We start from the raw sequence: 27,874 nt of genomic DNA, 5'->3' as shown, positions 1-27,874 counted from the left end.
ATATCTTGGGCCAAAGCAAGGGGCCTTGCAGACCAGAAGAATTGTAAGACTTGTTTTTGGTTTATACTACCCACATAACAGTTTAGAAAATACATCTGATCAGGGTTACCTAAGGTTATGTGAATTAATCAACGATCGAACATATGTAGAGTCATTTTTACTCAAATAAAGATCCCATAAAAATGAATAAGAGCACAACTTTCTTTCTAGAACCATGTGTGCTGAGCTCAGATACGGTTATATGTTGTTTTTGCTTTTCATACTATTTCCATAGAATTAATCCAATTTTAGGTTACTGCGGACAACATAGAGCCAAACCTTCTTCTCCATAACTTGTGGTTTCATGGATCAAAGAGATATTTCTTAGATATTTCTAACAAACACAATTTAATTGTTGGGTTTCTAGAATCTAGAAAGAGAAATTCTGGAAAACTGAAACAGTACTGTCGGCCTTCTCTCCCGGCACCCCCATCCCTTCCTCCCCATACAAATCTTAATATAAAACCCTTTTCCAGGTCTCAGCCTTCCTTCCCTGGCACCAGTTACCTAGTTCAGAGCTGTGGGCAGATGGTTAAGGTTGACGGGAACAAGCTTGTATTTTACTCCTGGGTTTTACCTCCGTCCTCAGCTTCTCACACGTGCAGCAGTGACGAGTTTGCCTGCCTATCTGGACGTTGTATCCCGAGACACTGGTACTGTGACGAGGAAGGAGATTGTCCTGATGGCTCTGATGAACCGGCCACTTGTGGTAAGAGAGCAAGCAAGCAAGCATGCCAAGTGTAATGATGCAGTGAGCGAAACTCTTCCACTGCTTCCAAGTACAGCCTAGGACCAGAGCTGCCTACTGTTTGTGTTCCCTGCTCCTGCTTTCAGCTAAGAGGGTGAAACCACTCAGCAGAGTCCTTAAAAACCTGTTAGTGTGAGGAGGGATCAGCCTATAGAGGCTGCTGACTGATGTCCATGAAATGAAATTATGTTGGTGATGCACCTAATACTGTGCCTGGCTTGTAGAACTCAATTAATTTTAATTGACTGTGAATTGGGATTTCTGAATTTGGTTCAGTTGTAGCCCACAAGGCTGTGGGAGGATCCAAAAGAGACTAGAATGACTGTATCCAAAGGGAAGAGGCATATTATGGCACACATCCTCCTCCTGGTCTGTGTGCCAGCTTATGAGGTAAGGTCCCATGGCCATCTGAGTTTCCCAAGAAGTTATAGAGTCCCTCTGGTTGTATTCCTGGAGGCACTTCTACCTGTTCGTATTTGGAGGCTGCTGTTAACCTTTACAAGTTCTAATCTATATCCATGCACATTTTTAATAATGTAATGGTCATTGCTTTTTTTATCTGTTAATAAATCATTCTGCAGACTACAGCCATGGCCAGCTGCCTGGCATTATAAAGTTTTATTAGAAGGCAGCGACATACTGTCTGTGGCTGCTATGTGCTACGGTGGCAGTATCAGGTAGGTGTGCCAGAGAACGTATGTCCTATAAGCCTAAGATATTTGCTGTCTGGTGAAGAGAAAGTTTGCTGATCTTTGTTACACAGTCTTCATGCTTGTTTTTAATGGCAGTATAGTATTCCATCAAGTGGTTATATTTGAGTTAATTTCCTCAATTTTAACCACTTGAATGGTTTTTATTCCCCCGTTGTTATAATCCAATCATCTACAGTACAGTCATCATATATAAAACTTTATTTGGGGGGTGTTTTCTTCGTACCATTTTTATAGTTTTATAGATGAATTCAGACTATTTTCTGTCCCTGTTCACTCTCAGGAGAGTGGTATTTGAAGCTCTTTGCCAAGTTCTTTTTCCCCAACACTGAAAGTTTTGTGGAAAGCAAAGAACATGTAGAGTTTTGAGGATCTTAATAGAAATACATAACTATGAGTAGAATAGTGTTAGGGAATGATTTAGATATATGAATGATGGGTTCAAAAGTATGAAGAGTAAGTATACTTTCTGACAGAGTCAGTAAGTGGTACCAACTGCATGTCATATTTATGAATACATTCTCATAATATGTAAGAGTATTACAAGTCATAAGGTGTATACAAAAAAAGCAAAATTTCCATTTTCTCAGCCTTCTCTAATCTCACTCCCCAGAGATAATCACTGCAAAGGGTGAGTGTGAATTCTCCTTACCTTCTGCTGTATATCCTCATATATAATTTTTAAAACACAAATAGAGATCTTACTATGCATATTTTCCTGCAGCTTTGCCCCTTTCAGCTTAACTGCACCTTGTCAGCATGTTAGTGAACACAGATCTACTCATTCCTTGGCACTGCTGAATATTACTCTGAAGTGTGGGTGGCCCAAGTGTCTTTTCCTTTGCCTAAGTGATGGATGTTTAGATAGTTTTCATTTTTTTTCACTATGAAAAGTAAGGCTGGGGTGAACACCTATTTATTTATTTATTTATTTATTTATTTATTTATTTATTTGAACATCCTTTTAGAAACCTCTTAGTGCATATGTGGGAAGATTCTTCTGGGCTAAATTTCTAAAAGTGGTGTTTTTGTGTCAAGAGTGGCTTTGTCTCTTAAAAAGCTATGGTGATGTACACTCCTTTCTTAGCAGCTAATTTTCTTTTGCCTTAGGTTAATTTTGAGGGGACCCTGTGTGTATGGGCCTATGGCAAATAGTTGATAAGGACATGTAGGTTTATGATGAAAGAATTTGAGTCAGTGATGACTAATTTAAAGCATCACGTGTCTTATCAGTTAAAATCAACAAATATTTATTGAGTGCTTATGTTCTAAGTACTTTGGGGCCCACGTTGGGCTTATATTCTGGTGAGGGGACACAGGCAGCAAAACAGATAAGTAAATTATATAGCATGTTGAAAGGTGGTAAGTCCTATGGAGAAAAGCAAAAAAAGAGAAGAGGAAAATGGAGATCAGGTATGCTGGGGGGATAGTCTACATCAAATAAAATGTTCTGGGATGAAAAGTAGACTTAAAAATGGAATGTGTGAAGTAGTAGTTTATATCCTTTTGGGAAAAGACTGTTAATTCTCTATCATACCTGTAAGGAAATAGCAAATCACATCCTAGTAACAAAAAATAGTGAGGGCTTTCCACCATCAATCAAGTGCTTCAGTCGCAGACCATTGGTCACTGGTACAGGTCTCCTTGGAGGACCCAGCAGAGCTGTTCATAGCTAGGTAATGCTCTCCTCGGGTTTTTTAGACAGCCCATGTGATAGCAGGCTTCTTCTAAGATTTTTTAGACTGCAAACCATTTTTTTTCCTGAGACTGTTTTTTTTTTTTTTTAATCTTTTCTCAGAGTACCATGAAGTAACATGCTTAAGTAATGAGTTCAAGTGTGACAGTGGGAGGTGCATTCGAAGTGAATGGATCTGTGATGGAGATAATGACTGCGGGGACATGAGTGATGAGGATGAAAGGCACCACTGTGGTAAGAGAAACCATTTGTTCCTCCGCAGAGTTACCTTCTAAGGAAACTCGGGAGATTGGTTTTTTTGTCTTTGGAAAGAGTATGACTGTCTGGTAGATTCCTCTTTAATTGAGTGCATGCTGATAAATTGTTACCTTTATTTTTCCACTCTGAAATTGTTTGAGAGCATCTACTTAAATGCCTTAAAATGATAGAAAATGATTTTAATGTTTATTGTCTTTCTCTTGCATTTAGCTGACGGGAATAATGTCTTAAACTTCTTGAGCAGATAAAGAGAAGTCAATTGGCCAATCTTACTAGCAGCCTTAACCAGTGTAGCAATTAACTGTGCCTCAAATTTCATTGATTACCTTGTTGCTATTATTTTGAGGAGTGGGTAGTGGGAGGGTTATTTCTTTTGTGTAATTTGTGGAACAGACCATGGAACACCATTTTCCATTACCAATAGAGCATGGAACTCTTCGAACTGTGATGTCTTAGAAGAGTATCTTTTCATGATCAGCAATAAAAACAATGGCTCCCTGATGTTTGCATTTCATTGCAACCCCATATGTCATTGACTTTGGTGGCTGTCTATAGTTCCATGTGTACGCCATCCATTGAAATGGACAGTTGGCAGCTGCACAAACATAGACTAGAGCATGTACTTCTCCCATCTTGCCTCACCAAGACTCCCCCTCTTTTTCTCCCATTCAATCACAGTGAGATTGGATAAAATGCCGGTTCTTTTATTCTGCAAGCATTAATGATGATGTGTTCGCATCTCTTCTCTTTCCTGACAGTGTCAGGGTTTCTCACAAGTCTTGGTGATATATTCTGTTCCTACATATGCTTATTCTACTTGGGTGGTAGCTGTAATATAGTTGTAAAAGCCTAAATTTGGAGAAAAAAGACCTATGTTTAAAGCACTAGGTCTTCAGAAAGTTCTATGACTTGAGGTCCTCTACTTTGAGCTCCAATTTTTATCTGTAGAACTGGCATAAAAATACCTATCGCATACTCTGTTTTTGTGAGTACACTTTATAAACCAAACATTTTTACCAAGTATGAGGCATTTTTGGTACACAAATAACAAAATGGGAGCAGGTTTCTGAAGCTCTAAGGGAAAAGTATTATTTTACATTAATTTTATGGTAAATTAAATGAGGTGCTTTATTATGTTTTATTTCTTCTTGAAAAAAATCCAAGGTCTAGAGCAATTAAAGTGGAATTTTGAAGGTATTTTTTTATTATACTCTGTTACATGAAAGCAATGTGACTTGTCCACCTGTTGTACTCTACTTTCCTTTCATCCCTCTCACTAGTAAGTAACGTAAAGCAAGGGGAATGGTTCAGAATGAATTTGACTACTGGAATGAGTTTTCATGTGGTTTCTGTTTCTTGTGTGCTTTGGTTTCAGAGAGCCACAACTGCTCAAGTTCTGAGTTTCTCTGTGTAAATAATGTGCCTCCAGCCAGGAGGTGCATTCCCCAGTCTTGGGTCTGTGATGGTGATGCGGATTGTACGGATGGCTATGATGAGCATCAGAATTGCACCAGGAGGTCTTGCTCTGGCAGTGATTTCACCTGTAGTAATGGATTGTGTGTTCCACACTCATACAGGTGAATTGGGGCTTCAGATTTTCCAGTAACATCAAATATACAGAGGGGCAGGGCTAACCTCCATTAGGCATGGTGGCCACAATGCCTAAGATCATCGTACTTTTAGTGGCCCATGAAAATGTTTGGATTCCTTTTAAAATCAAAGGAAAAAAAGGAAAGTTAAGATCAAAGAGAGTATTCTAATGTGTAAGATTAATATATCTGCCTTTATCCCAATGTAATCATTAAATATAATTTTTAATATGCTCCTGGAGGAGGGAGCCCATGACGGTAAAAAGGCTTATGGCTCATGAAAGGCGCAATGTAACCTTGGCGCGAGGTCCAGGGAAATAAATGAGGTGGGCTTGATAAAAGAAAATTCTTTCTTAAAGCAGGTGAAATCTTGGTTTTCCACTTGGAGTAGAGGCAAGGGTACAAGATACTTGATTTTCTTCTCTTTGCTGTAAGAAAAAGAACAGTACAGGCATGATCATGAGCAGAGCTTTGGCACTTAGGCTTAGAGCCAGTGAGACATTGGGGAGAAGCAGGTGAGTTGAGCTGAGAGTGCATGTTCTAGTTCTGCAGTGCACAGGAGTGTTTTTTTTTTTTTTTAAGATTTTATATTTATTTATTTGACAGAGAGAGATCACAAGTAGGCAGAGAGGCAGGCAGAGAGAGAGAGAGGAAAGCAGGCTCTCCGCTCAGTGGAGAGCCCGATGTGGGACTCGATCCCAGAATCCTGGGATCATGACCTGAGCCGAAGGCAGAGGCTTAGCTTAACCCACTGAGCCACCCCAGGCGCCCTTGTTTTTTTTTTGTTTTTTTTTTTTTTTTTAAAGATTTTTTTTTTTATTTATTTGACAGACAGAGATCACAAATAGGCAGATAGAGAGAGAGGGAGGGAGGGAAGCAGGCTTCCCGCTGAGCAGAGAGCCTGATGCAGGGCTCCATCCCAGGACCTGGGATCATGACCTGAGCTGAAGGCCAAGGCTTTAACCCACTGAGCCACCCAGACGTCCCATGCTGTTCTATTTTGAGAGAAGCGGAAATCTGGATTTTCATATTAAATACTCTGATTTTATTTATTTTTATAATTTTTTTGAGGAGGGTGGAGGAGGGGAAGAGGAAAGGGCAGAGGGAGAGGGAAAGAGAGAATCTTAAGCAGGCTCCATGCTCAGCATAGAGCCTGATGCAGGACTCAGTCTCACAACCCAGAGATTGCCGCTTCCAGTCGGCGACAGGAGAAGAATTAGGCACAGACAACTCAGCTGCAAGAGACTGGGAGCAGGGGACAACAGTTGAAAAGGACTGTTGCCATGAGCAACTCCACAGTCTTATTTTATTGGATAGAAACAATAGCCAACAGAAGGACTGATGAAAGTCAAAACGTTAGTCACATGTCTTGCAGACAAGCAGGAAGGAGGACAGAGTTTATCAAGCACATTCAAAGGACTCATCTAACTAACACCGGGCGCTTCTGGGAAGAGAAAGGAGCAGGCAGCGTTCCGCCCTGAGCGAGCCGGGCATCTCCAGCTGCCCAGCTTCACAGTCGTATATCATCCTTCTCCCCAAAGACCTGTTGCTAGTCGATGTATTTCTTAAGGCCATCTCTAAATGTGCTTGGCAACTAGTAAAATCCTCCAGGGGCTACATTTTAAGTAACAAATTGTTCCGAGGGGCAGCGGCAGGAGATCGTGACCTGAGCTGAAATCCAGAGTCGCAGGTGCTTAAGCAGTTGAGAACCCAGGTGCCCCCTAAATTCCCTGATTCTAAATGCTGGAAGCAAAATGTAAAATTCTAAGAACACTGTGGGTCAGATAGATCTTGTGCACAGCCTGCCAGTTTTGGGGACCCCTCCTGTAATATTCTGTTGGTTGATTTCTTACTGTTTTCTCCAAATGGGCCATTCCAAAGGTTTATCTTTTTTTTTTTGGTGGCCCACCTTCTCATTATCCCCACTTGGCAAATTTTGGGGTATGTAGGGAAACTGAGAAGATAAAGGATATGTTTCCTTCAATCCTGATGGATTAGGGGCATAGTAAGAACACCAACAAAAGGAGGGGAGCCCAGGAGGGAGTTTGATAGCATGGAATTTGCTGAGGTGAAAATGTGTGTGAGGCACTTGGACACACAGAACTGGAGCTGAGAAGAGCACATGCCAAGGACTGTGAAAGGACATACATGTAGACTGAGAGCAACAAGAACTGTCGGCTTATGGCCTGCTAAGGAAGGACATGGGAAAGCTATAGCAAACAGGCTCGAACTCGGAGAAGCTGAGCTTCTTAGACCCTTGGCTGAGGGCCAGGCAGCCTGTCCACAGGTCCTGAGGGCCAGGCGTCCTCTCCACAGGTCCTGAGGGCTGGAGTCTGGTGCTGTGTGTTCACGGTGGTACACCTGAGGAAGCCAGAGAAGGTTATGTCATGTTCTGTGAATGCTGCAGAAGGCACAGGGACTTGGCATTAGAACCAGAAATGGTAGTGAGGAAGCCCAAGAAGACACTGCTGTTGGTGGTAGTATTAGCAGATAGCTTTTGTAGTGAAATAGCTTTTGTAGTGAAATCGTATTTCACTCTGCTTTGTCTGTATTTAACTGATGGGGATGTGTTCTATAGATCAGTTTTTTCAGAAGGGAAAATGAATAAATCCTTACCTGTATTTTCTCCCTCCTTGCTCAAGAGTTCTAGCATGCTCTACTGTGATTTGTTCTGAATTCAGGAAATACTTAGTATCATCAGTCTGAGATATATTCTGGAAACCTAGCCTTATAGTCTACAGAAGAGATTTCTATCAGTTCTTAATGTTCATCAGATTCTAGATTTTGTCTACTTCCTTTCTGAGCTCTTTCTTCACAATTCCATGATCAGTGTGATCTTGTAGCTGACTTACCCCTGTCCTACCAAACCTTCACTGATTCTTTCTTTTCTTTGATACTTATTTCCTCTTTTCTACACTCCCTTCCACCTTCCTTCCCCTTTCTCTCATCCTAGTTTTTTGTTTTGTTTCGGCTGAGCTTTCAGAACTGCTTTAGCCAAGGGCCATGGCAGAACAGAAAATATACTGCTTCTCTGTAAACCTGAGCTATAGGCTCTAAAATAACTCCAGATTCTGTTTGCTTGGGGGTGCCACTAGCTGCTAATAAGAGACCTGTTACTGTGCACTTTTGCTTGCTTGGCACAATGTGTTTTCCCCCATTTGAGAGATGGTAAAGGGGATCATTTTTCCTATTGACTTTTTTCTTCCTAGCTCATTACTGATGCTGCTGAGGAATCTGGATAAGACTGAGTTGTGAGCCATTTGCTGTAATAGTAATGTTCAATTATGTCCAAAAACCTTCTGATTTACTTTTCAAACTGACTATTTTTTTTTTCTTCCTTTTGAGTTGGATCTAAGCTAGAGGAAAGAAAGTGTTTGTGTTTCAGATCATTTGGAAATGAGTTAAGCAGCTCCTGGGAGAACAAATGGGGCTGAACCAGCTTGCTCTGATCACAACTTTCTTTACTATTACACACACACATTTTGTTCTAAGTCACTTAGCCAGTGCCGTAGGTTTATGGATGGCATTGCTCATTAGTGACCTGACCATAGATCAGTTATAAAACTGACCACGTTCAGCTTTGGTACCTTGACATCTTCTAATGCTAAGCCTCTAGGCCCTATGCCCTCCATGGTAAATCCTTTTATGAATTGTCAAGCACGAGCTTTGCCAATCCCTATCCAAGGTGCTTTTATACTTAATTCCTTGCTTGTGAATTCCATGATTCCTTTATGCTTATGTTTTGTTACTGTCAGCAGGAACCCCTTCAGTAATCATCATTTACCAGGGATTTTGGAATAATGTAGAAAAGAAATAGCAGTCTGGCTTACAGAACTTCAGGGAACCTTACTGTCTTTGTGATGCCTGGGCATGTTAGGTCCCCAAATAGGACTAGGAAGTGCCTTGTTCTTTGCCCACAGCCGTGCTGTTCTACTGGTTCTACCTCTTTCCAGCACCATGACTACTTACAGCTCATGGTGGGTGGCAGGGTATTATGATTAAAGATGGAAGGAACAGGACAATGTAAACACTACTCTGATCGGAAGATACCTACATGCTCTTGGAGGACACATAGTGATCTTCCCATGTATAATACATGTTCATTTGGCGGTGGGCACTTCTGTCATCTGGCTGCCTAGGAATTTGCCTGTGCCCATAAGTCATCTCATTGTCTCATGAACAGATCTGATGAACTCCAGAACTATGAGTTTATGTTTAATTTGTTGACTGCTTAAAAAGGAATGCAGTTATTTTTAAGATCTCTAGATTGCCATTTCTAATGGTAGCCACCAGCACCTGGGGAGATCATATGGAATGCTAAATATTAGATTCTTCTAGAGCTGGAGATTGGTGGGGTAGATAGCGATTCCAGGAGAGGGGGAACTAAGGACCTGGGTAACCTTGTGACTGAAATGGTCGGCCTGACATTCAGGTAGACAGAGGAGGAAGCAAGGCCCTGAGTGTGTGATAGTTGGGACTTGTCAGCCTCTCCAGGAGTGGTACTGGTCTCATCACACAGGTGTGACTGGCGCAATGACTGTGGGGACTACAGCGATGAGAGGGACTGCTCCTACCCCACCTGCAGCGAGACCCAGTTCACCTGTCAGAACGGGATGTGCACATATAAGCAGTATATGTGTGATGGGGAGAATGACTGTGGTGATGGGTCTGACGAGCTGGAGCACCTGTGCCACACTCCAGAGACCACGTGCCCCCCTCATCAGTTCAAGTGTGACAATGGGAACTGCATCGATATGGTGAAAATATGCAACCGCCTAGATGACTGTTTGGACAACAGTGATGAGAAAGGATGTGGTGAGTATAACAGAGGATTTGGGAAAAGGAAAACCGGGGAACTGAATGTGGTTTCTCAACACTTCATGACTCACCAGGACTTGCCAGTTGTCCTCTTAAGTAGACTGTTACCAGAAAATTACTGTTGCTTGTCTTTGTCTTTTTATCAAAAGGCAAGCATTTCTTAGTATATGAAGTTAGTACACAAACATTTTTAGGCTAACTCATCAGTTAGGCAGTCATTACAGAAAATAGAAGATGAGCAGATTCATACCATTAGTAGCTAACACCATTGTTAAGCAGGACAATCACTTTGAACCCTTGAAACGACTTCTCTGAGCTCTCCCTCTGCTAGGATTCCTTCCCCTGTTCATTTTCATCTTCAGGTGATAGGAGAGTTTTAAACTCCCTCTCACTCCAACCTTCATGGGTAAACCAGTTGGGCATTTATAAAACATAATTACTAGGAACATACTCTCTTCCCTGTGTAGATAGTTTCTGGGTGAGCTTGGCCATGTGTCACAGGACCAGCCAGAAGGACACCCAGGGGACTGCTGGGTGGCTCATCTTACCTTGTGGGAGCCAAATGTATGCATCGCTTCCAGCTCCGTGTCCAGTGAGGTCGCTCTGGTAACCTGAAATTGTCCATGGTATGAGAGTCACATGGCCAAAATGGAAGATGCTACAAATTACAGCATCTCCCCACGCCCGAGATCTGTTTTACGAGCACACCACTGGCCAGGCGCTTTTCTTCAGCTCGACTTTCTTCTCTCTCCTGCCATGTTACTTTTTAAATTATTGGTTACAAGGAGATTGGCAGGTATAGGATTAGAAGTCAGACATAAGCTTGTTCATTATATTAGTTGTTAAAACCACTGGTGAAGGATTAAGTTGGGCAGGAAGTTGAGAAATAGGGAATTTTGAGTATCTCTGGCTTTTAGAAAACCCTTATTGTCTGTATTCTTTTAGCATGTTTCATGAAGAAATAGGCTGTCCAGAGGGAAGCTTGACTTTGGACTACTCTGGTGGGTATATTGTGGACATTTTAGCATCTTGAATTCCTGTCTTTTACTTACAGGCGTTAATGAGTGCAGTGACCCTTGGCTCAGTGGCTGTGACCAAAACTGCACGGACACCCTCACCAGTTTCTATTGTTCTTGTCGTCCTGGTTACAAGCTTCTGGCTGACAAACGGAGTTGCGATGACATTGATGAATGCAAGGAGACACCCTTTGTCTGTAGTCAGATGTGTGAGAATGTAATGGGCTCCTACATCTGTAAGTGTGCCCCAGGCTACATCCGAGAACCAGACGGGAAGAGCTGCCGGCAGAACAGTAACATCGAGCCCTATCTCATTTTTAGCAACCGTTACTATTTGAGAAATCTCACTACAGATGGCCATTTTTACTCCCTCATTTTGCAAGGACTGGGCAATGCTGTGGCCCTCGATTTTGACCGAGTAGAAAAGAGATTGTATTGGATTGATACAGAGAATAAAGTCATTGAGAGAATGTTTCTGAATAAGACAAACAGGGAGACAATCATAAATCACAGACTACCAGCTGCGGAAAGTCTGGCTGTAGACTGGGTGGCCAGGTAAGAAAACACTGAGGAGCTCTCTAAAAGTTGAAATGGTTTTAAAAAGAATATTATAACCAATAGAGAATTGAATCTAAGCTTGTGGCCAAAATTCAGAGTTCCTTCATGCAGTCTCAATAATTCACTTAGACAAGTCTGTTTCCTTGGCTCTAGCATTTAAACTGTGGTTCACAACACTTAATGCCTCTCCCTTCCACGTCCCTGCTCCTCTAAGCCCTTACATTGCCTGGGAAGGATGCTTATGCTGCATTAAGAAAGTAAAGTCAGAATCCTTGTGTGAGGTGTGGCCCCAGAATTCCCTATGTGACAGCCCCTTTAAAGTGGGAATTATAGCTCACTCTTGGATCTTCTGTTACCTCTTTGCAGGGAAGTCCATTTCCTGTTTCCCCCACTGTTTTCTTGGGGGAAGTGCCTTCTAACAGTTGGCTTCGGGATTCTACTGTAGCTTGGATAGGAAGTTCAGTGGCTACTGTATACTCTTTCCCAAGCAAAACGTCTGTTGTGGTAACTCTTGGCTTTCCATTTCAGAAAGCTCTACTGGGTAGATGCATCCCTGAATTGCATCTCTGTCTCTGACCTTGATGGTCGATACCGCCGCAAGTTGGCTGAGCACTGTGTGGATGACAACAATACCTTCTGCTTTGATCATCCCAGAGGAATTGTCCTTCACCCGCGATATGGGTATTGTCTCCCTGTAATCCTGGGCTCTTCTCTCATGCCCATACTCTGCCTCTGTCACCAAAAAGGCTGTTGACATAGTTATCTCAAGGCCAGTATCTTGCTGGGATTTGTCTTCTGCTCTTTCTAACTGGTAAATGGTTTAGTTGTAATGGGTAGAAGCATGGCATCCTCAAATGATATTCATCAGCTTTTCTGTTTTCTTTGCCATGACACACGATTTCACTTTTCAGGTCACCTATTTTGGCTGCATGCGGAGAAATTGTAGTTAAAAACAAAAAAAACAAAAAACAACCCATCTTTACTGGACTCTACATGTCAAATCCACTGAAATGCCCAGTTAATCATGTTCATTCTGGAGCATTTCCTATACATCATCCCCTTTTAGATTATTTTCTGTCATTTTTTTTTCCCTTTCTGAGAGAATGTGTAGAATTCTGATTGGAGAAGAGTTAGTCTTTTGGCTACTGACTCTCTTAACTTCAGGGACTGACCCTTTGTGTTTCCTCCAATAGGCATGTCTACTGGGCAGACTGGGCTAACCGAGCATACATTGGGAGAGTAGGCATGGATGGAAGGAATAAGTCTGTGATTATCTCTACCAAGATAGAGTGGCCCAATGGCATCACCATTGATTACACCAATGATCTACTCTACTGGACAGATGCCCACCTGGGTTACATTGAGTACGTAAATAGAACAGGATAAAGTGAACCAAGCAACTATTTATTCCAAATACGAGGACTTGTATTGCTAATGTGTTATTCCCATGTAGATTCTAACTGGTCTCTGTGTTAGAAGTCACTCTGAAGTCCTTGTCAACTAAAACTGCCTATAGGAAATTTACTGAGCTCTGTGGTTATGGTATAGTAGAAAGAGTATGAACGTTGAAGCCAGATTCATCAAGTTTTTGTCCTGGTGCTTTTACTTCTTTTTTATTATTTTCCTGTAGAGAATAGAGGTAGTAATCTGTCCCCTATTGTAGACAGCTTAGTCCTCAACTCATCTTAATTTCCTTGTCCTCCTTTTAAACTGTTCATTTCTAAAATTGAGATCTAATTGTCCTGTAACATTGGCCATGAAGGTCTTGAAGTTTTCCTATGGCTTCTATAAGTTCCCCATAAATTGTCATTTTTGGACAGCCTTTTTAATTTTTTATGGCTAGCATCAAATTTCTTAGCTGCTAGCTCTCTCCATTTCCTTTTTGGATTTTAGGGTCTAGTCTAAAATTGTAAAAAATTAAAATACCTGTATTTTGACATAGACTCATAGAATGAGTGAGATATTGGAATTGGAAGGACTGGAAATCTGGCCATGGATGCTCTGTGATACCTTGAAATCAGAAAACCTCTTCTGGAATTTTAATTGTCTGGAAAAGTATTCAGCAATAGAGCCTAGGGCATGATTAATAATAAATGTGCTGCCACGGTAAGCAGAGTGAAGCCTGCAGGCCTGTACTCTTATCTGAGTTGGCATATTCCTCGCATGTGACACCAAGAATCTTGGTATTTCCTAAGAACAGCTTCTCCTCAGAAATGTTTATGAAAAGGCAAAATTCCAGCTTTGTATTGCCCTTCTCTAATTTCTTCCAGTGACTTAGGAAACAAAAATGGTGTCCTAGGGATGTTGAATGGAGAACATTAATGGGAGAGGTTATAAGCCTCTAAGAGCTGAACCAGCTGTGTCTCCAAGAAAGCAGCTGTGGTTAGGAATTAAGAGATGGTTGAACAACTGTGGCTATTGCTATTCTTTGAGCATGGCTTTTTCAATTTTTGCATGTTTCGTTTAGTCCAAAATATGTTTTAAGCTTAGCTTTTGTTTTAATTAGAGTCTAGGAGTTTGGGGGAGGATCTGGGCTGTAGGTACCCTGAGAAGGTACAATTTTATTAATTGATTTGTCAGTGCATCTGTCCTTAATGTCATTGGAAGAAAGATTAGCTTGACTGAGTGACTCTTCTTCTACCCCAGGTACTCTGATTTGGAGGGCCGCCATCGGCACACGGTATACGACGGAACGCTGCCTCACCCCTTTGCTATTACCATTTTTGAAGACACTGTTTATTGGACCGATTGGAATACAAGGACAGTTGAAAAGGGAAACAAATATAATGGATCAGATAGGGTTGTGCTGGTGAACACAACACATAAACCATTTGACATCCACGTATATCATCCATACAGGCAGCCAATTGGTGAGTATGTGGAAGTTTGGCCCAGTTGCTTTAGGTTCTCCGCATGCCGTTCTTATTTCTATAAGAGTAAACAAATCAATTAATAAAATTAATTTTATTGACAAATCAATTAATAAAATTCTACCTTCTCAGGGTACCTACAGCCCAGATCCTCCCCCAAACTCCTAAACTCTAATTAAAACAAAAGCTAAGCTTGATTTACAAAGAGAATGTTGTTAACATGGTAATGTTTTCTACGAAACATATGGGAAAACCTGCTTATAACTTTTTTTTTCCCCCTTAACACCTGGTTTACTCTTAAAGATCAGTCTGGGTTTTCATTTTTTTTTTTTAAGATTTTATTTATTTATTTGAGAGAGAGAGACAGTGAGAGAGAGCATGAGCGAGGAGAAGGTCAGAGAGCGAAGCAGACTCCCCATGGAGCTGGGAGCCTGATGTGGGACTCGATCCCGGGACTCCAGGATCACGCCCTGAGCCGAAGGCAGTCGTCCAACCAACTGAGCCACCCAGGCGTCCCTGGGTTTTCATTTTTGATAAGATAACAGTTGTTGTGTTGCCGTATTTTCTGAGCTGAAGTGAGTGAAGTATTTTAAAGTGGGCCAAACCACTCAGAATGGCTAAAATAAAACCTGTAGAAACAATAAGTGTTGACGAGGGTGTGGAGAAAGGGGAACCCTCTTACACTGTTGGTGGGAGTGCAAACTGGTACAGCCATGTTGAAAACAGGATGAAGGTTCCTCAGAAACTTAAAAATAGAACTACCCTATGACCCAGCAATTGCATTACTAGGTATTTATCCAAAGGATACAAACAGTGCTTCAAAGTGGCATCTGAACCCCAATGTTAATAGAAGCAATAGCCGAACTACAGAAAAAGTCTAGGTGTTCATTGACAGATAAATGGATAAAGATGTATATATACACAATGGAATGTTACTCAGCCATCAGAAAGAAAGAAACTTTGCCATTTGCAAAGATGTAGATAGAACCACAGGGTATTATGCTAAGCAAAATAAATCAGAGAAAGACAAATATCGTGTGATTCCATTCGTATGTGGAATTTAAGATACAGATGAAGAAAGGGGAAGGGTTGGAAAAATAAGATGAAATCAGAGAGAGACACAAACCATAAGAGATGCTGAACACTAGGAAACACACTGAGGGATGCTGAAGCCGGGGGGGGGGTAATCAAAGCGTGGTACTGGAGTAAGAATAGACTTAAGATTATTTGGAGAAAATAGAGTCCAGAATTCGATCCACACATACATGTCAAGTGACTTTTGACAAGCTTGCATTGTACCTCTTCCCTGTCCATGACTTCTCACTGCTCCTGGCAACCACTGGTCTGATGCCTATCGCTATGAATGAGATCTGCCTGTTTTAGATCTGCTTGTAAGTGGACTCAAAGCACAAGGATTTCATAACCGGCAAGTCAAGGGCATAGTTTGATTCGATTAGGCATTAATCGATCCCTTGGCTCCTCCACCTTCTAGTTGACTTCACTCACAGTGTATGTACTTAACTGGTGGCAAATATGGCCAACAGACACTCCTGTACTATGTTCTTTCTTTAAGATTTTGTTGATCAATTTGTGAGAGAGAGCGCACAGAGGGTGAGTGAGAGGGAGAAGTAGACTCCCTGTTGAGCAAGGAGCAAGATGGGGGCCTCCATCCCAGCACCCTGGGATCATGACCTGAGCCAAAGGCAGACACTTAACAACTGAGCCACCCAGGTGCCCTGAAATAAAATCTTTAAAAAAAAAATATCGTGATAATTCCACTCCTATATATTTAAGATAACATCCTTGAAAAATAAGGGCATTTCCTATGTAACCACAATAACAACAAGAGATAAACAATCATTCCCTAATACCAAGATCAATCCATTAAAATGATTGATTTAAAAGAAATGTTTAAAAGAAAGTGAGAATAATTATAGAACACAATTTAGTAAATTTCTATTAGAATATTAAATTTTGTGTGTTAAACATATGCTTGTCATCTGGAAGGTAATAATGTTAAGAGCAACACAGTGTCTCATTATATTTTTTTCTTGTGAACTTATATTCCTTATCATGTAGTTAAAGCCATTTCATGATTTATAGATAAGCTAGCAAAAGTTCGGAACTTACTCCAGAATGGATTTTTTTGGCCTCCTTTGTTGTGTTTTGTTAAAAATGCTGTAAGCTTGAAAGTAAGGAAAAATGAGAATTGGCAAAATAAAAGATACTCAGGGCCGCCCCCCCCCCCCGGAAGTTAATATTCTTTATATTATTTTAGTGAAAATTCGAATTAGCAGCACGTGGCTGGTTCAGTTGGTAGAGCATGTGATTCTTGATCTGGGGACATGAGTTTGAGCCCCACGTTGGGTATAGAGTTTCCTTAATTAAAAAATATATATATACGCTATATCTATATCCATCTATAAAAAAGTTCAAATTAATTTCCATCTACAAGTGGTGATCCAGAAAATTAGTAAAGATGCCACACAGTTCACCTGTCCATCTCATTCTTGGCCATACTTCTGTTGCCCATATTCTTAGAATGAGAGAATATAGCATCTGCTAGAAATTAAAACTGTTAGGTCTAGCCACATGAATGTAAGCTAAGTTTCCCATCCACTCTCCAAAGATGTTGAGAAACACATCTTTTCTAGCCCAGTACACCAGTGGGTATGCCTCACTTCTGGTCGCACATAGATCCGTTTTCTCAAAGCACAGCATTACTTACACTTCTGCCATCTGTCCCATTTATGAATTTTGCGAAAAAGTGTGAAACTTGGGTATGATTTTTCTTACTGAGCGATGACTAGTTTAATGAGGTGGGCAGTCAATTCATGTGTGTTCGATATTCTAAGTGGACTAACATATATTTTCCTTCTACTAGTGAGCAATCCCTGTGGTACCAACAATGGTGGCTGTTCTCATCTCTGCCTCATCAGAGCAGGAGGAAATGGATTCACCTGTGAGTGTCCAGATGACTTCCAAACCCTTCGTTTGGGTGCCATCAATGTCTGCCTGCCCAGGTGCTCCAGCACCCAGTTCCGGTGTGCCAACAGTGAAAAGTAAGGCTTGCTCTTCCCTCTGCCCACTGCCTCTCCATCCCCTTGGATGGACACACATAGAACTTTGAGGGTCCAGGGGATGGGAGTTTCCTAATGAATTAAGATTTGGGATAGTTAATGTGGCTCATTTGGAATGCACCAAGACTCTCAGTCTCCAATCTCAGATAATTTCTTTCATGGATAGAAGCAGTTTGTTAAGCAAAATGTATGCAAGTATTTCTCTGTAGACAGGGAGCTAGAAACTACGTGTTTTTTTTTTAATTTAAAAAAATAAATTGTCTTAGGTGTCAGGACCAAGATTGTATATGTGTACACTGAAAAATGGCCCTCAAGAGTGGTAGAATTTCCAATAAAGGGTCAGTATCCAAAATATCCAAACTTATCAAACTCAACACCCAAGAAACAAATAATCCAGTTAAGCAATGGGGAGAAGACATGAACAGACATTTTTTCCCAAAGGATACATCCAAATGGCCAGTAGACACAGGAGAAGATGCCCAATACCACACATCGTCAGGGAAATTGAAACCAGAATATAATGAGATACCACTTCACACCTGTCAGAATGGCTAAGATTAACAATACAGAAAATAACAGGTGTTGGCGAGGATGTGGAGGAAGGGGAACCCTCCTACACCACTGGTCGCAATACGAGCTGGTGCAGCCACTCTGGAAAACAGGATGGAGGCTCCTCACAAAGTTAAAAGCTACCCTATGACCCAGCAATTGCACTGCTAGGTGTTTACCAAAAAGATACAAAAATACTGATTTGAAGGAACACATGCACCATGAAGTTAGAGCAGCGTCACCAAGAATAGCTAAATTATAGACTGAGGAATGGATAAAGAAAGATGTGGTATATATATGAGAGAGTATTACTCAGCCATCAAAAAAGAATCAAATGTTGTCATTTGCAGTGATGTGGATGGAGCTAGACTGTATTATGCTAAGCAAAATAAATTCGTCAGAGCAAGACAAATACCATATGATCTCACTCATATATGGAATTTAAGAAACAAAACAGGTGAACATAGGGGAAGGGAAAAAACAAAGGGAAGCAAAGCCTTTAAGAAACAAAACTGAGGATCATAAAGGAAGGAAGGGAAAAAACAAGATGAAGTCAGAGAGGGAGATAGACCATAAGAGACTCTTAATCATAGGAAACAAATGGGAACGTTGCCTGGAGGGGAGAGGGTTAGGGGATGGGGTAACTCGGTAATAGACATTAAGGAGGGCACATGATGTAATGAGCTCTGGGTGTTCTATAAGACTGATGGATCACTGAACTCTACCTCTGAAACTAATGATACACTGTATGTTAATTAACTGTGTTTTTAAAAAGACTTAGCTGTAGAGAACAAACTGAGGGTTTCTAGAGGGGTGGTAGGTGGGGGTGGGCTAAATGAATGATGGGGATTGGGAGGACACTTGTGCTGAGCACTGAGTATTATGTGTAAGTGATGAATCACTAAATGCTACTTCCGAAACTTAGAGTACACTATATGTTAACTAAATAGAATTTAAATAAAAATCTGGAAAAAAAAAAAGGAAAAAATAAGTGGTAGAGTTTCTCTGGCTTTCACACTTATACACTGGCCTAGCTTCTTAGTTACTATGCTGGAGGATCCAGGATTACACATTTACATCCACTTTTGTTTATTTGTATCTGTTATAAAACATGGCCACAGATTATTTCCCTAACTGTGGCCATAGACCATTGGTGACTAGGGGTACTGAGTCAGAGGGAGGAGACATTAATGCAAACCATTGCATTTAAGATTCAATGGCAGATTGTTTTGATGATTAAATAAAATACCTTAGATTAAGAATCTAGCATTTATTGATCTTGACCCAGGCTGTCAATAAATGTAAATGCCTTCTGCCTTCCCAACCAGTACCCACCAGTCTGTTATGTCACCCCAGCCGACAGTCCCAACCATTTCCTGCTACCAGAACCATAGCCCTACACACATAGTCCACTGTGTTCTGTGGCAGGAATGTAATCATTAGGTCAGAGCATTTTCTCAGCATGAATTTGGGTCTTAACAAACCTGGTCCATCTCCTCTAGTAATGTTCTCTCTGAAAATAACACCACAGTAAAGGAACTCATGCATGTTATTACCTGGAATTCAGTTTTGTTAGCCTCTACCCCCTGTGCTTTGCTAAGAGAAGCGCTGTGTTTTCTCTGTGCAGGTGTATTCCTATCTGGTGGAAATGCGACGGGCAGAGAGACTGCTCGGATGGCTCTGACGAGCCGGTGCTTTGCCCACGGCGCTACTGCCGGCTAGGACAGTTCCAGTGCAAGGACGGCAACTGCACCAGCTCACATTTCCTGTGCAATGCTCACCAAGATTGCCCTGATGGCTCAGACGAGGACCAGATTCTCTGCGGTGTGTTCCGTTACCATCTTTGGCCCACTTCTGTAGTAGATTGTGAACAATCATGATTCTGTGGGGATTTTCTGCATGTCCTAACCCCCAGACCAGTCCAGAGTCCTAGGAAAGAAGTCAAGAGCCCATCCTATATTTTTATGAGGTTCTTAAATAGACTAGGGTCTCTGCAAGGCAGAGGGTTGAGGTAGACAGTGTGTTGTCTTGTGCCAGGTGCTGTGCATGGAATCCTCCTCAAGAGTGAACACTGGGGGCCAAAGGAGGGCTTCCTACTCTCATTTTAAGGATGCTTATGTGATATTTGTTAGTGTTTCCATTTTTTTTTTAAAGATTTTTATTTATTTATTTGACAGAGACAGATCACAAGTAGGCAGAGAGGCAGGCAGAGAGAGAGGAGGAAGCAGGCTTCCTATTGAGCAGAGATCCCGATGTGGGGCTCGATCCCAGGACTCTGGGATCATGACCTGAGCCGAAGGCAGAGGCTTTAAGCCACTGAGCCACCCAGGCACCCCAGTGTTTCCATTTTTTTAAAAGCAAAGGGGGAAAACCCTCCAAACTGAAAACAAGACATTGACAATAGCAGCAGACACAGAGTTTGAGAAATACTGTCCATTGGGAGAATAGGGATGGGAGAAGGTGGCCATCAGGATTCAGTAGGCCATCAGTGACACTGTCTTTAACCCCTAATTCTGCATGCAAGAGAAAGATATTTAAGAATTTGGGAGTCAGTAATAGTCAAGTGAATAACTGACCTTGTGGTATTGGCTGATAATAAGTGAGTTAGGACAGAAGTCCTCTAAAAAAAGTTAGGATGAAGCTCTCAAAGATCCCTCCATGTAAATCAGGAGCGTCTGTCCATAACACCTCGCAACCAAATGCCCCTCCCTGCAGAGCATCACCGCTGCCAGTCCAACGAATGGCAGTGTGCCAACAAACGGTGCATCCCCGAAGCCTGGCGGTGTGACTCGGAGAACGACTGTGGGGATAACTCGGACGAAGATGTGTACAACTGTGCCAGTAGGCTCTGCCGGCCGGGCTACTTCAAGTGTGCTAATAGCCACTGCATCCCTCAGGACTGGAAGTGTGATGTGGACAATGACTGTGGCGACTACTCGGATGAGCCCATGCCCGAATGCTGTGAGTTCCTGCGGGAGGGACATGTGGGAGCACAGATGGGAAAGCAGGAGGACCCGTGTGGATTGCGAGATGACAGGGAAGCCCCTACTTCAGCCCCGTGGCACCCTCCGTGTTGGCTCTCCCTGCTAATTCTGGCACTACAGAGCAAAGTACAGCTGTATGGTTGGCAGGTGGAACCAGACCTTGTTCGGAAAGAGGCTCATTCCTCCTCTCTGTACTCTGGATATCTTAACTCTCCAAAATACGATCACAAGAACTTCCATTTGTGTAAGTCTAGCACTTTCTCATTTGAGCCTCAGCGAAACACTGCACAGTAGGGAATGTACATTTACCAATTTCCATTTTCCAGGTAAGGAAACTGAGGCTCACCTTAAGTAGTTGGTCACGTTTCTGTTGAGTGGTAGAGCTGACACCCAGGTGTTTTTTTGCTTCAGGCCCAGGCCTTCCCCTCCTCCACCACCCCCCTGCCCCATAGTTAATCCTGTAACACAAATGAAGGATACTTTGACAGGCAGGAAACTTAAGATGTTTTCTGCTCTGGGTAAATAGATCACTCCTAAAACAACACACGTGGCCAGAATCAATCCAATTGGTAACACGGTAATTGTTTCTCCTCCGCACCAGGTCCTTCATATGACAATGGAAAGGTGTCTTTTGGACCGAGCATTCAGTTCCAACTTTGCTTTTTCCTGTCTTTTCAGTGAGCCATCGCTGTGACAACCATACAGAATTCAGCTGCAGAACGAACTACCGCTGCATCCCACAGTGGGCTGTGTGTAACGGTTTCGACGATTGCAGGGACAACAGCGATGAGCAAGGCTGTGGTAGGAGGGGATGCAGGGGTGTGGGGGAGGGGCAAGAGCCCGGACGTATCAGGTGATCTCTGAGTGAGGAGAGTGCCTTTCCCATGTCCTTGCTCCTCCAGTTACCTCTGAAAAAGCATCATCTATTGATCTTTCTAGTAACACTTTACTTTTTTTTTTTTTTTTTTTTTAAGCATTTAGCGGACTTTTGGGGAGTTTAATTTATATCCTCTTAAATGAAATCCCTTCCCGAGGAATGTTGGAATTGGGGAAGACATTATTAAGATATTAGGAACTTACATAATTTCTCCTAAATGTGGAATCGTTATTTGCACTTGACAAGTTTAAATTGTCTAATTTTATAGATTTATTGAAACTGATGGAAGGGGGTAGAGAAAAGTTTGATACTTATATCTAAAAAGAATAATTCAAAATCAGAACATTTCTTATTTGGAGATTTTCATATTCCGAATGTCTCTCTATCCGTATCTTCTACGAGAAAGCTGTTAAGTCACATTGGCAACATGGAAAGAACTTAGGGACAAAAAGGCAAATGAATTAATAGAATCTGTCAAGATTAGCCATACACTTTAACTGGAAACCTGAATGTCTGTGGAGTGCATGTTAGGTTTAGTTGGCAGAAAGGCAGATAATGGGTTATTTTAACACTGAACTTAATAACACTGAATTTAACCAACTGAAGGCAGTGAGATGGAAACGTTCTGTTAGCATCACTGAATCCTCCTCTCCAGGTCTTTGTTGCAAATTAGAAGCCAGATGCCAATTCATTTTTTGAGCCGTTGCTACAAAAAAGAGTGAATCTAGTTTAAAGCAGTTTGAAGTTTAAGTAGGATAGGTTCAGGTTGGCCAAAAGAGGAATATTGACCGTGAATGCTGCTAGCATTCCTCTCTCTGGAAGCTTTGAGAATATGGGAGCATAATTCTCCAGTTGTCTCACAAGAAAGCCAGTGCTACCTTGGCATTTCTTGACCTCCAGCTTCTGAAGTCTTTGCAATGACTGTGCTTTGTAGAGGAGAGGACGTGCAAACCTTCCGGGGAATTTCGCTGTAATAATCACCACTGTATCCCTCTTCGCTGGAGGTGTGATGGGCACGATGACTGTGGAGATCACTCAGATGAGGAGAACTGTGGTGAGTGTTCATGGTTCTCCTGTCTTTATGTGCTGCCGGAGTTGTCCTTTCTGTTCTTTGCCCATAATTCAGTTCTCTATGCCATTCATCCTAAGTGGGTAGGATGACAATTACCTGATCTCTTGCATTCTGCTGACTAGTACCTTTCCACTTTTTCTTTGACTAAAGACAGAAACATCTCCCTTTAAGATGCTTATAATGAAGTTTCGGGAGAAGGGTGTTTACCCAAATACATGTTTTGTTTGTTTAGTTTGTTTATATCTAACTTTTGTTCTAAAAAGAGTGTGAGGCGACTTGTAATACAGGACAATTTTATGATAAAGAATAGAAACAAAAAAATAAGGACCAAGAGAAGTTCTAGAAGGAAAGGTGCTAACCCAAAGAACTTGCTTCTTAAGTGCTTGCTTCAAAATGGTCTTAGTAGCAGAGGAAAGAGATCTTGTATTTAGGATTGTCCTCCCCTCTCCGCCCACCCCAGAATGTCTGACTGTTTTAGGAGGGCTAGTGATTAAATGACAGGTCAGGCTTTAGTTTCTTTCTCCCGGTGAAGGTGCCAACTATAAGGAATTGGACAGGGAGGTCAAGGACAAGAAGCCAAAGATTTGGGTCACATCAAACTAGATAGTCCTGAGTAATTGGATATATTACCCTGCCCTAAACATAGGTCACTGATTCCTGTATATGTCAATTTCAGATCGATTAATATGGAATACGTTCTTTTTTTTTTTTTTAAGTAGGCTCCCAATGTGAGCCTTGAACTCACAAGCCCAAGATCAAGAGTCTCATTCTCTACCAGCTGAACCAGCTAGGTGCCCTGTAATGTGCAATACATGATAACTTTAGTCACTTTTTGGAAGTAAGAAATGATTGCCACTTTCCATAGGCAATTGAGAAAATGTATCAGTTGACTAAAACTTAAGACAAAAGTGTGATCCAGTGGAATTTTAAATTTGAGAAAGTTCATGTTTAATCCTAAAGGAGGTTATCTAGACTATCATGAAAGCAACAATTATCTTACAAGTAAATCACTTTTGGAGAAAACGCTTAATAAAGTCTCTTCTTCACATTCTTAAAATTGAGGTAGAAGGTCTAGTTTTGGAGGACACGTAGTCGGCCTGCCCAAGGAGATGGCTAGGACTCGGGACACAGGAGTGCCAGCATGCTGAGTATACTCAGGCCCTCACCAGTTTGTCTTCTGTGTATGATTCCTGTTTCCCACTGATGGCTGGGTGGCTTTCCTTTGCAGTCCCCCGGGAGTGCTCGGAGAGTGAATTTCGATGTGCTGATCACAGCTGCATTCCCTCTCGATGGGTCTGTGACCATAACGACGACTGTGGCGACGACTCCGATGAGCAGGACTGCGGTAACTGTCGGGTCTTTCAGAGGCTTACCACGGGGTGTAGTACCAGAGTTGGCATAGTTGACAGAAGAAGGGACTTCCAGTGAGAGTTCGTATGTTTTTTTAAGAGTAAAACATTTTTTTTATACTTTGTGTAATACATAAGCCTTCGCAGAGCGCAGTACCTTCCGCTCTGTTCTTACAGTAGCCTTAACTTGTAATAGGCGAAAAGGGCAAGAGATTGTTGAAAATCTCACTTTACCTTAAATATTTCCTAGGAGCAGACGTGAATCTGCATTGTTCTTACAAGCGACAACAACAAAAGCATTCGTTTTTCCTACTGTTCCCTGAAAGTGTCCGTGAGGGATATATTTCTGGAGCTCCATGGTGTAGGGGTCAGGGGCATTAGACCAGGAATCCTAACCCCCAAGTGACTTTTATAGCTCTTGACTCATGAAGGGTTGGGTCTAGGAATTCAGGTTTCCGAGAAAATGCTAGAGATTATGTAATAGGGGGAGAGAGAGGTACTTCCATTTCCATATGTTGAATGAGGAGAATGTGGTTTTGGTGCGTTTCTTCCTTTTCTAGACACAGCTATGCATTTGCCGTGCACTAGTCATAGGGTTTGGATAGGAATGGGATGAAGTCCTTAGTCTGTTCCCCAGACCTGTCTGAGAAGAACAAGACCTTTTGGAATGACAGTCTTTTCTCCTCAGAGATGAAGACGTGCCAGCCTGGGTATTTTCAATGTCAGAGTGGACACTGTGTGCCTGAGCAGTCGACTTGTGATGGAGTGGCTGACTGTCTAGATGCCTCTGATGAAGCTGCTTGTCGTAAGTGTCTGGGCCCCAATGGCCCTGCTCATCTGAAATGCAGCAGATGGCCTTTTAGACCCCACCTCTCTAGCAGCCACCACTTCTTAAATGACTAGGATGCAGGGATTTTCTCTTTGGTGCTCATTGGTAATTACCAGTTCATTAGGGGTCTGAGTCATCATACCCAAATAGTCCTAGTAGTCATTCAAATGCATTTCATTAACCATATTTTAAATAGAGAATATAGTAAATATCTGTGCTAACAAAAATACTATCACCTGCAATACAAATTCATTGATTGAAAAAGACCACCTCAGGGGAACAAGAACATTTCGAGCAGTGAATAGATGGGTATAAAAAACTTGGATTGGGTATTAGAACGTACTGAATTGACAGCATTAACACCTTTCTGAATTGTGTGATGGCATACAAAAAGCTTAAAAATGAAGGTCATTGTGATCATTCACAGTTTAGTCTTTATGAATCACTGAATAAATATGGACTGGTTTTGATGATCTGTGATGGGTATTGTTAATGATGTAGTTGCCACATCTTAAATCCTGGTTTCAGAGAAACTGTATAAATGGATGATGGGTAGGGCCAATGCTGACATAGCTGAAGAGTTGCCCTTGCCTATGAAGAGAAAGTCCAGTGCTGTCCACAGAATGACTCATGTCTTTGAAAACTGGGGTGGGACAACGGTCCTGAAGAGGTAGTCCATCACAATTTCAGGCAGTGGAAGGTGACCGTCCATCTCGAATAAGGAAGACAGGCTGTCATGGAAAGAGTTACAGGACGAGTAACAGCCTACCTTTTCAAAACTCGTTATTTTTTCTAACAGTTGGAATCTGTCTCCTCTCTACCAACAGCCACTCGCTTCCCCAATGGTGCGTATTGCTCGGCGACTATGTTCGAATGTAAAAATCACGTGTGCGTCCCGTCACCTTGGAAATGTGATGGCGATGACGACTGTGGCGATGGTTCTGATGAGGAACTTCACCTGTGCCGTAAGAGGGAGATGAAGGGCGGGTTTGGGAGTGGTGTCATCTGGCAAAATCCCAATGCTTTTTCCATGGGGCGTGTGATGCCAGAGGCCAGTTGGACAATGTTGGAAAACTGGATGCATTTTACTTGGTCTTCTTTCCCAGTTCATTGTTTGGAACATGGGAATGTTAGACAGACATTCATCCCTGTCCTTTTTAGCCCAGGGATTGGACAAAAATGCCATGTCAGTATTTCCTTCCCTTCAGAGTACTTTAATTAGGGTCCATTATATTTTCACAGCGGCATCTCCACATTTTCTTGCCACATCTTTTCTTGTTAAGAACTAACCCTGTTTTGTTTCGCTTTTAACTTGATGGGTCTTGAAAAATACTTCACCCTGTGGAACTTAGTACTTAAGTACTTAGGAAGTCGCTCCCTCAATGCAGAGACACAGCCCCATTAAAAAGCGACTAGCACTGTTTTATAATGTTGCACATCTTTCACAAAAAAGAATTTCTGCAGCAGTTCTGTTAACAGTACTTCTAAGAATCAGGTCTTGGGTCTGACTTTTTTATCCCCAGCTGACCTTATCATGAGTTTCTGCTTTTGTTCCTGTGTGTGATGCAAAGGCAGAAGGAGAAATCAGATAGCCAAAGCCTTCCATGTGGAAGACACGTGTATATGGAGATTACCCAATCTCTGGGGCTTGCACAGAGGACCATGCCCTTTACCAAACAAGTAAGGGACCTGGGTTCTACCTTTGGGTTCCTCACAGGTGCATAAGCATCAGCTAGAAGTTTAACTCTGGACAACAAGATGAGTCAGAGGTCAGTTGTGAAATAGCAACTTTAAATGTAAGAGGTAAGGACATTCAGGAAGGAAAGTCTGTCACCGTGTGAAAATTTCATGCTCTGGAGGGTCAGTGACAACTGCAGTCAGAAAGACACACAGCAACCTTCTTAGTATTAGGATAAGGGTTCATGTATGGTCCTGCCAGCCTCTCCAGCCTCATGGCTTGTCATTGTCCCCCTCATTCTGTGCTCTGGCTGCAGAGATTATAATTCAGGTCCAGACATGGGCTGTGCTCCTTCCTGACTCCAAACCTTCCCCCAGCCTCTTCTGATCTATATCAGCACCACGCACCCCACCCCCAACTCCCACCCCTTGCCACCATAGATGCCATGATAGCAGATCTGGTTTGTGGCTCTTCTCAAAGTTATAATTGAATGGTTAATTGGCAAAGTCTGTTTTCCTGTTAGAATGAAAGTTCTGTGAGTCCCAGGACTGTGTCTGTCTTGTTCTGCATCATTTCTTGGCTCCTAGCACAGTGACATGGTGTGTGCTGGGTCCTCAAGGTGGATTTGTGGATTGGTTCATTGAACGAACAGATGAATGGATGAATGGAGCAAGCCTGCTGCTGGCACAGGAGCATTTAGATACTAAGTCCTACTCTCAACTTGCTTGTCTGTTTTGCCTTCCAGTGGATGTTTCCTGCGAATCACCATACCGTTTCCGATGTGACAACAATCGCTGCATTTATAAGCATGAGCTGTGCAACCACGTGGATGACTGTGGAGATGGGAGCGATGAGAAGGAGGAGCAGTGTAAGCAAAGTGAAAACGGGGGAAAACTAAGGGCCCCAAGTCATCTGCGTTTTGCAGAATGTACCTCTGGGATTTCAGTTTGTTTGGTAGAGGCTGAGCTGGACCTACAACTGCAGATCCCCTTTGACAGTTGTTTCCAGACTATATAAACACACTCACTACTCAAATACATCCCTCCCCTGCTTATTCCCGCCTCATTGGAGCAAGTTGTCTAATTTTTTAGTCTTCATTTAAATAGTCAATAAGGTTTTTTTGAGACATTGAGAACAAACACTAAATGCTAGTT

At 42.1% G+C, this 27,874-nt stretch overlaps 1 protein-coding gene across 1 annotated transcript in view; it reads left to right on the top strand.

Moving 5' to 3' along the window:
• The window catches only part of LRP2 (LDL receptor related protein 2), a 207,030-nt gene that overhangs the window by 146,575 nt on the left and 32,581 nt on the right, over positions 1–27,874 (top strand). Inside the window, exons 46-62 of the mRNA XM_044242279.1 lie at positions 629–748; positions 3,296–3,427; positions 4,827–5,028; positions 9,560–9,855; positions 10,913–11,429; positions 11,961–12,113; positions 12,626–12,796; positions 14,079–14,302; positions 17,187–17,364; positions 19,559–19,755; positions 20,647–20,892; positions 21,594–21,716; positions 22,727–22,846; positions 24,093–24,209; positions 24,902–25,018; positions 25,870–26,007; positions 27,466–27,588. Of these exons, the coding sequence (XP_044098214.1) occupies positions 629–748; positions 3,296–3,427; positions 4,827–5,028; positions 9,560–9,855; positions 10,913–11,429; positions 11,961–12,113; positions 12,626–12,796; positions 14,079–14,302; positions 17,187–17,364; positions 19,559–19,755; positions 20,647–20,892; positions 21,594–21,716; positions 22,727–22,846; positions 24,093–24,209; positions 24,902–25,018; positions 25,870–26,007; positions 27,466–27,588 (3,174 nt within the window). The remainder of the gene's footprint in view (positions 1–628; positions 749–3,295; positions 3,428–4,826; positions 5,029–9,559; positions 9,856–10,912; positions 11,430–11,960; positions 12,114–12,625; positions 12,797–14,078; positions 14,303–17,186; positions 17,365–19,558; positions 19,756–20,646; positions 20,893–21,593; positions 21,717–22,726; positions 22,847–24,092; positions 24,210–24,901; positions 25,019–25,869; positions 26,008–27,465; positions 27,589–27,874) is intronic.

Source organism: Neovison vison, chromosome 3, assembly GCF_020171115.1.
Source record: "Neovison vison isolate M4711 chromosome 3, ASM_NN_V1, whole genome shotgun sequence".
Classification (NCBI taxonomy): domain Eukaryota; kingdom Metazoa; phylum Chordata; class Mammalia; order Carnivora; family Mustelidae; genus Neogale; species Neogale vison.
This window is presented reverse-complemented; position numbering and strand designations above follow the sequence as displayed.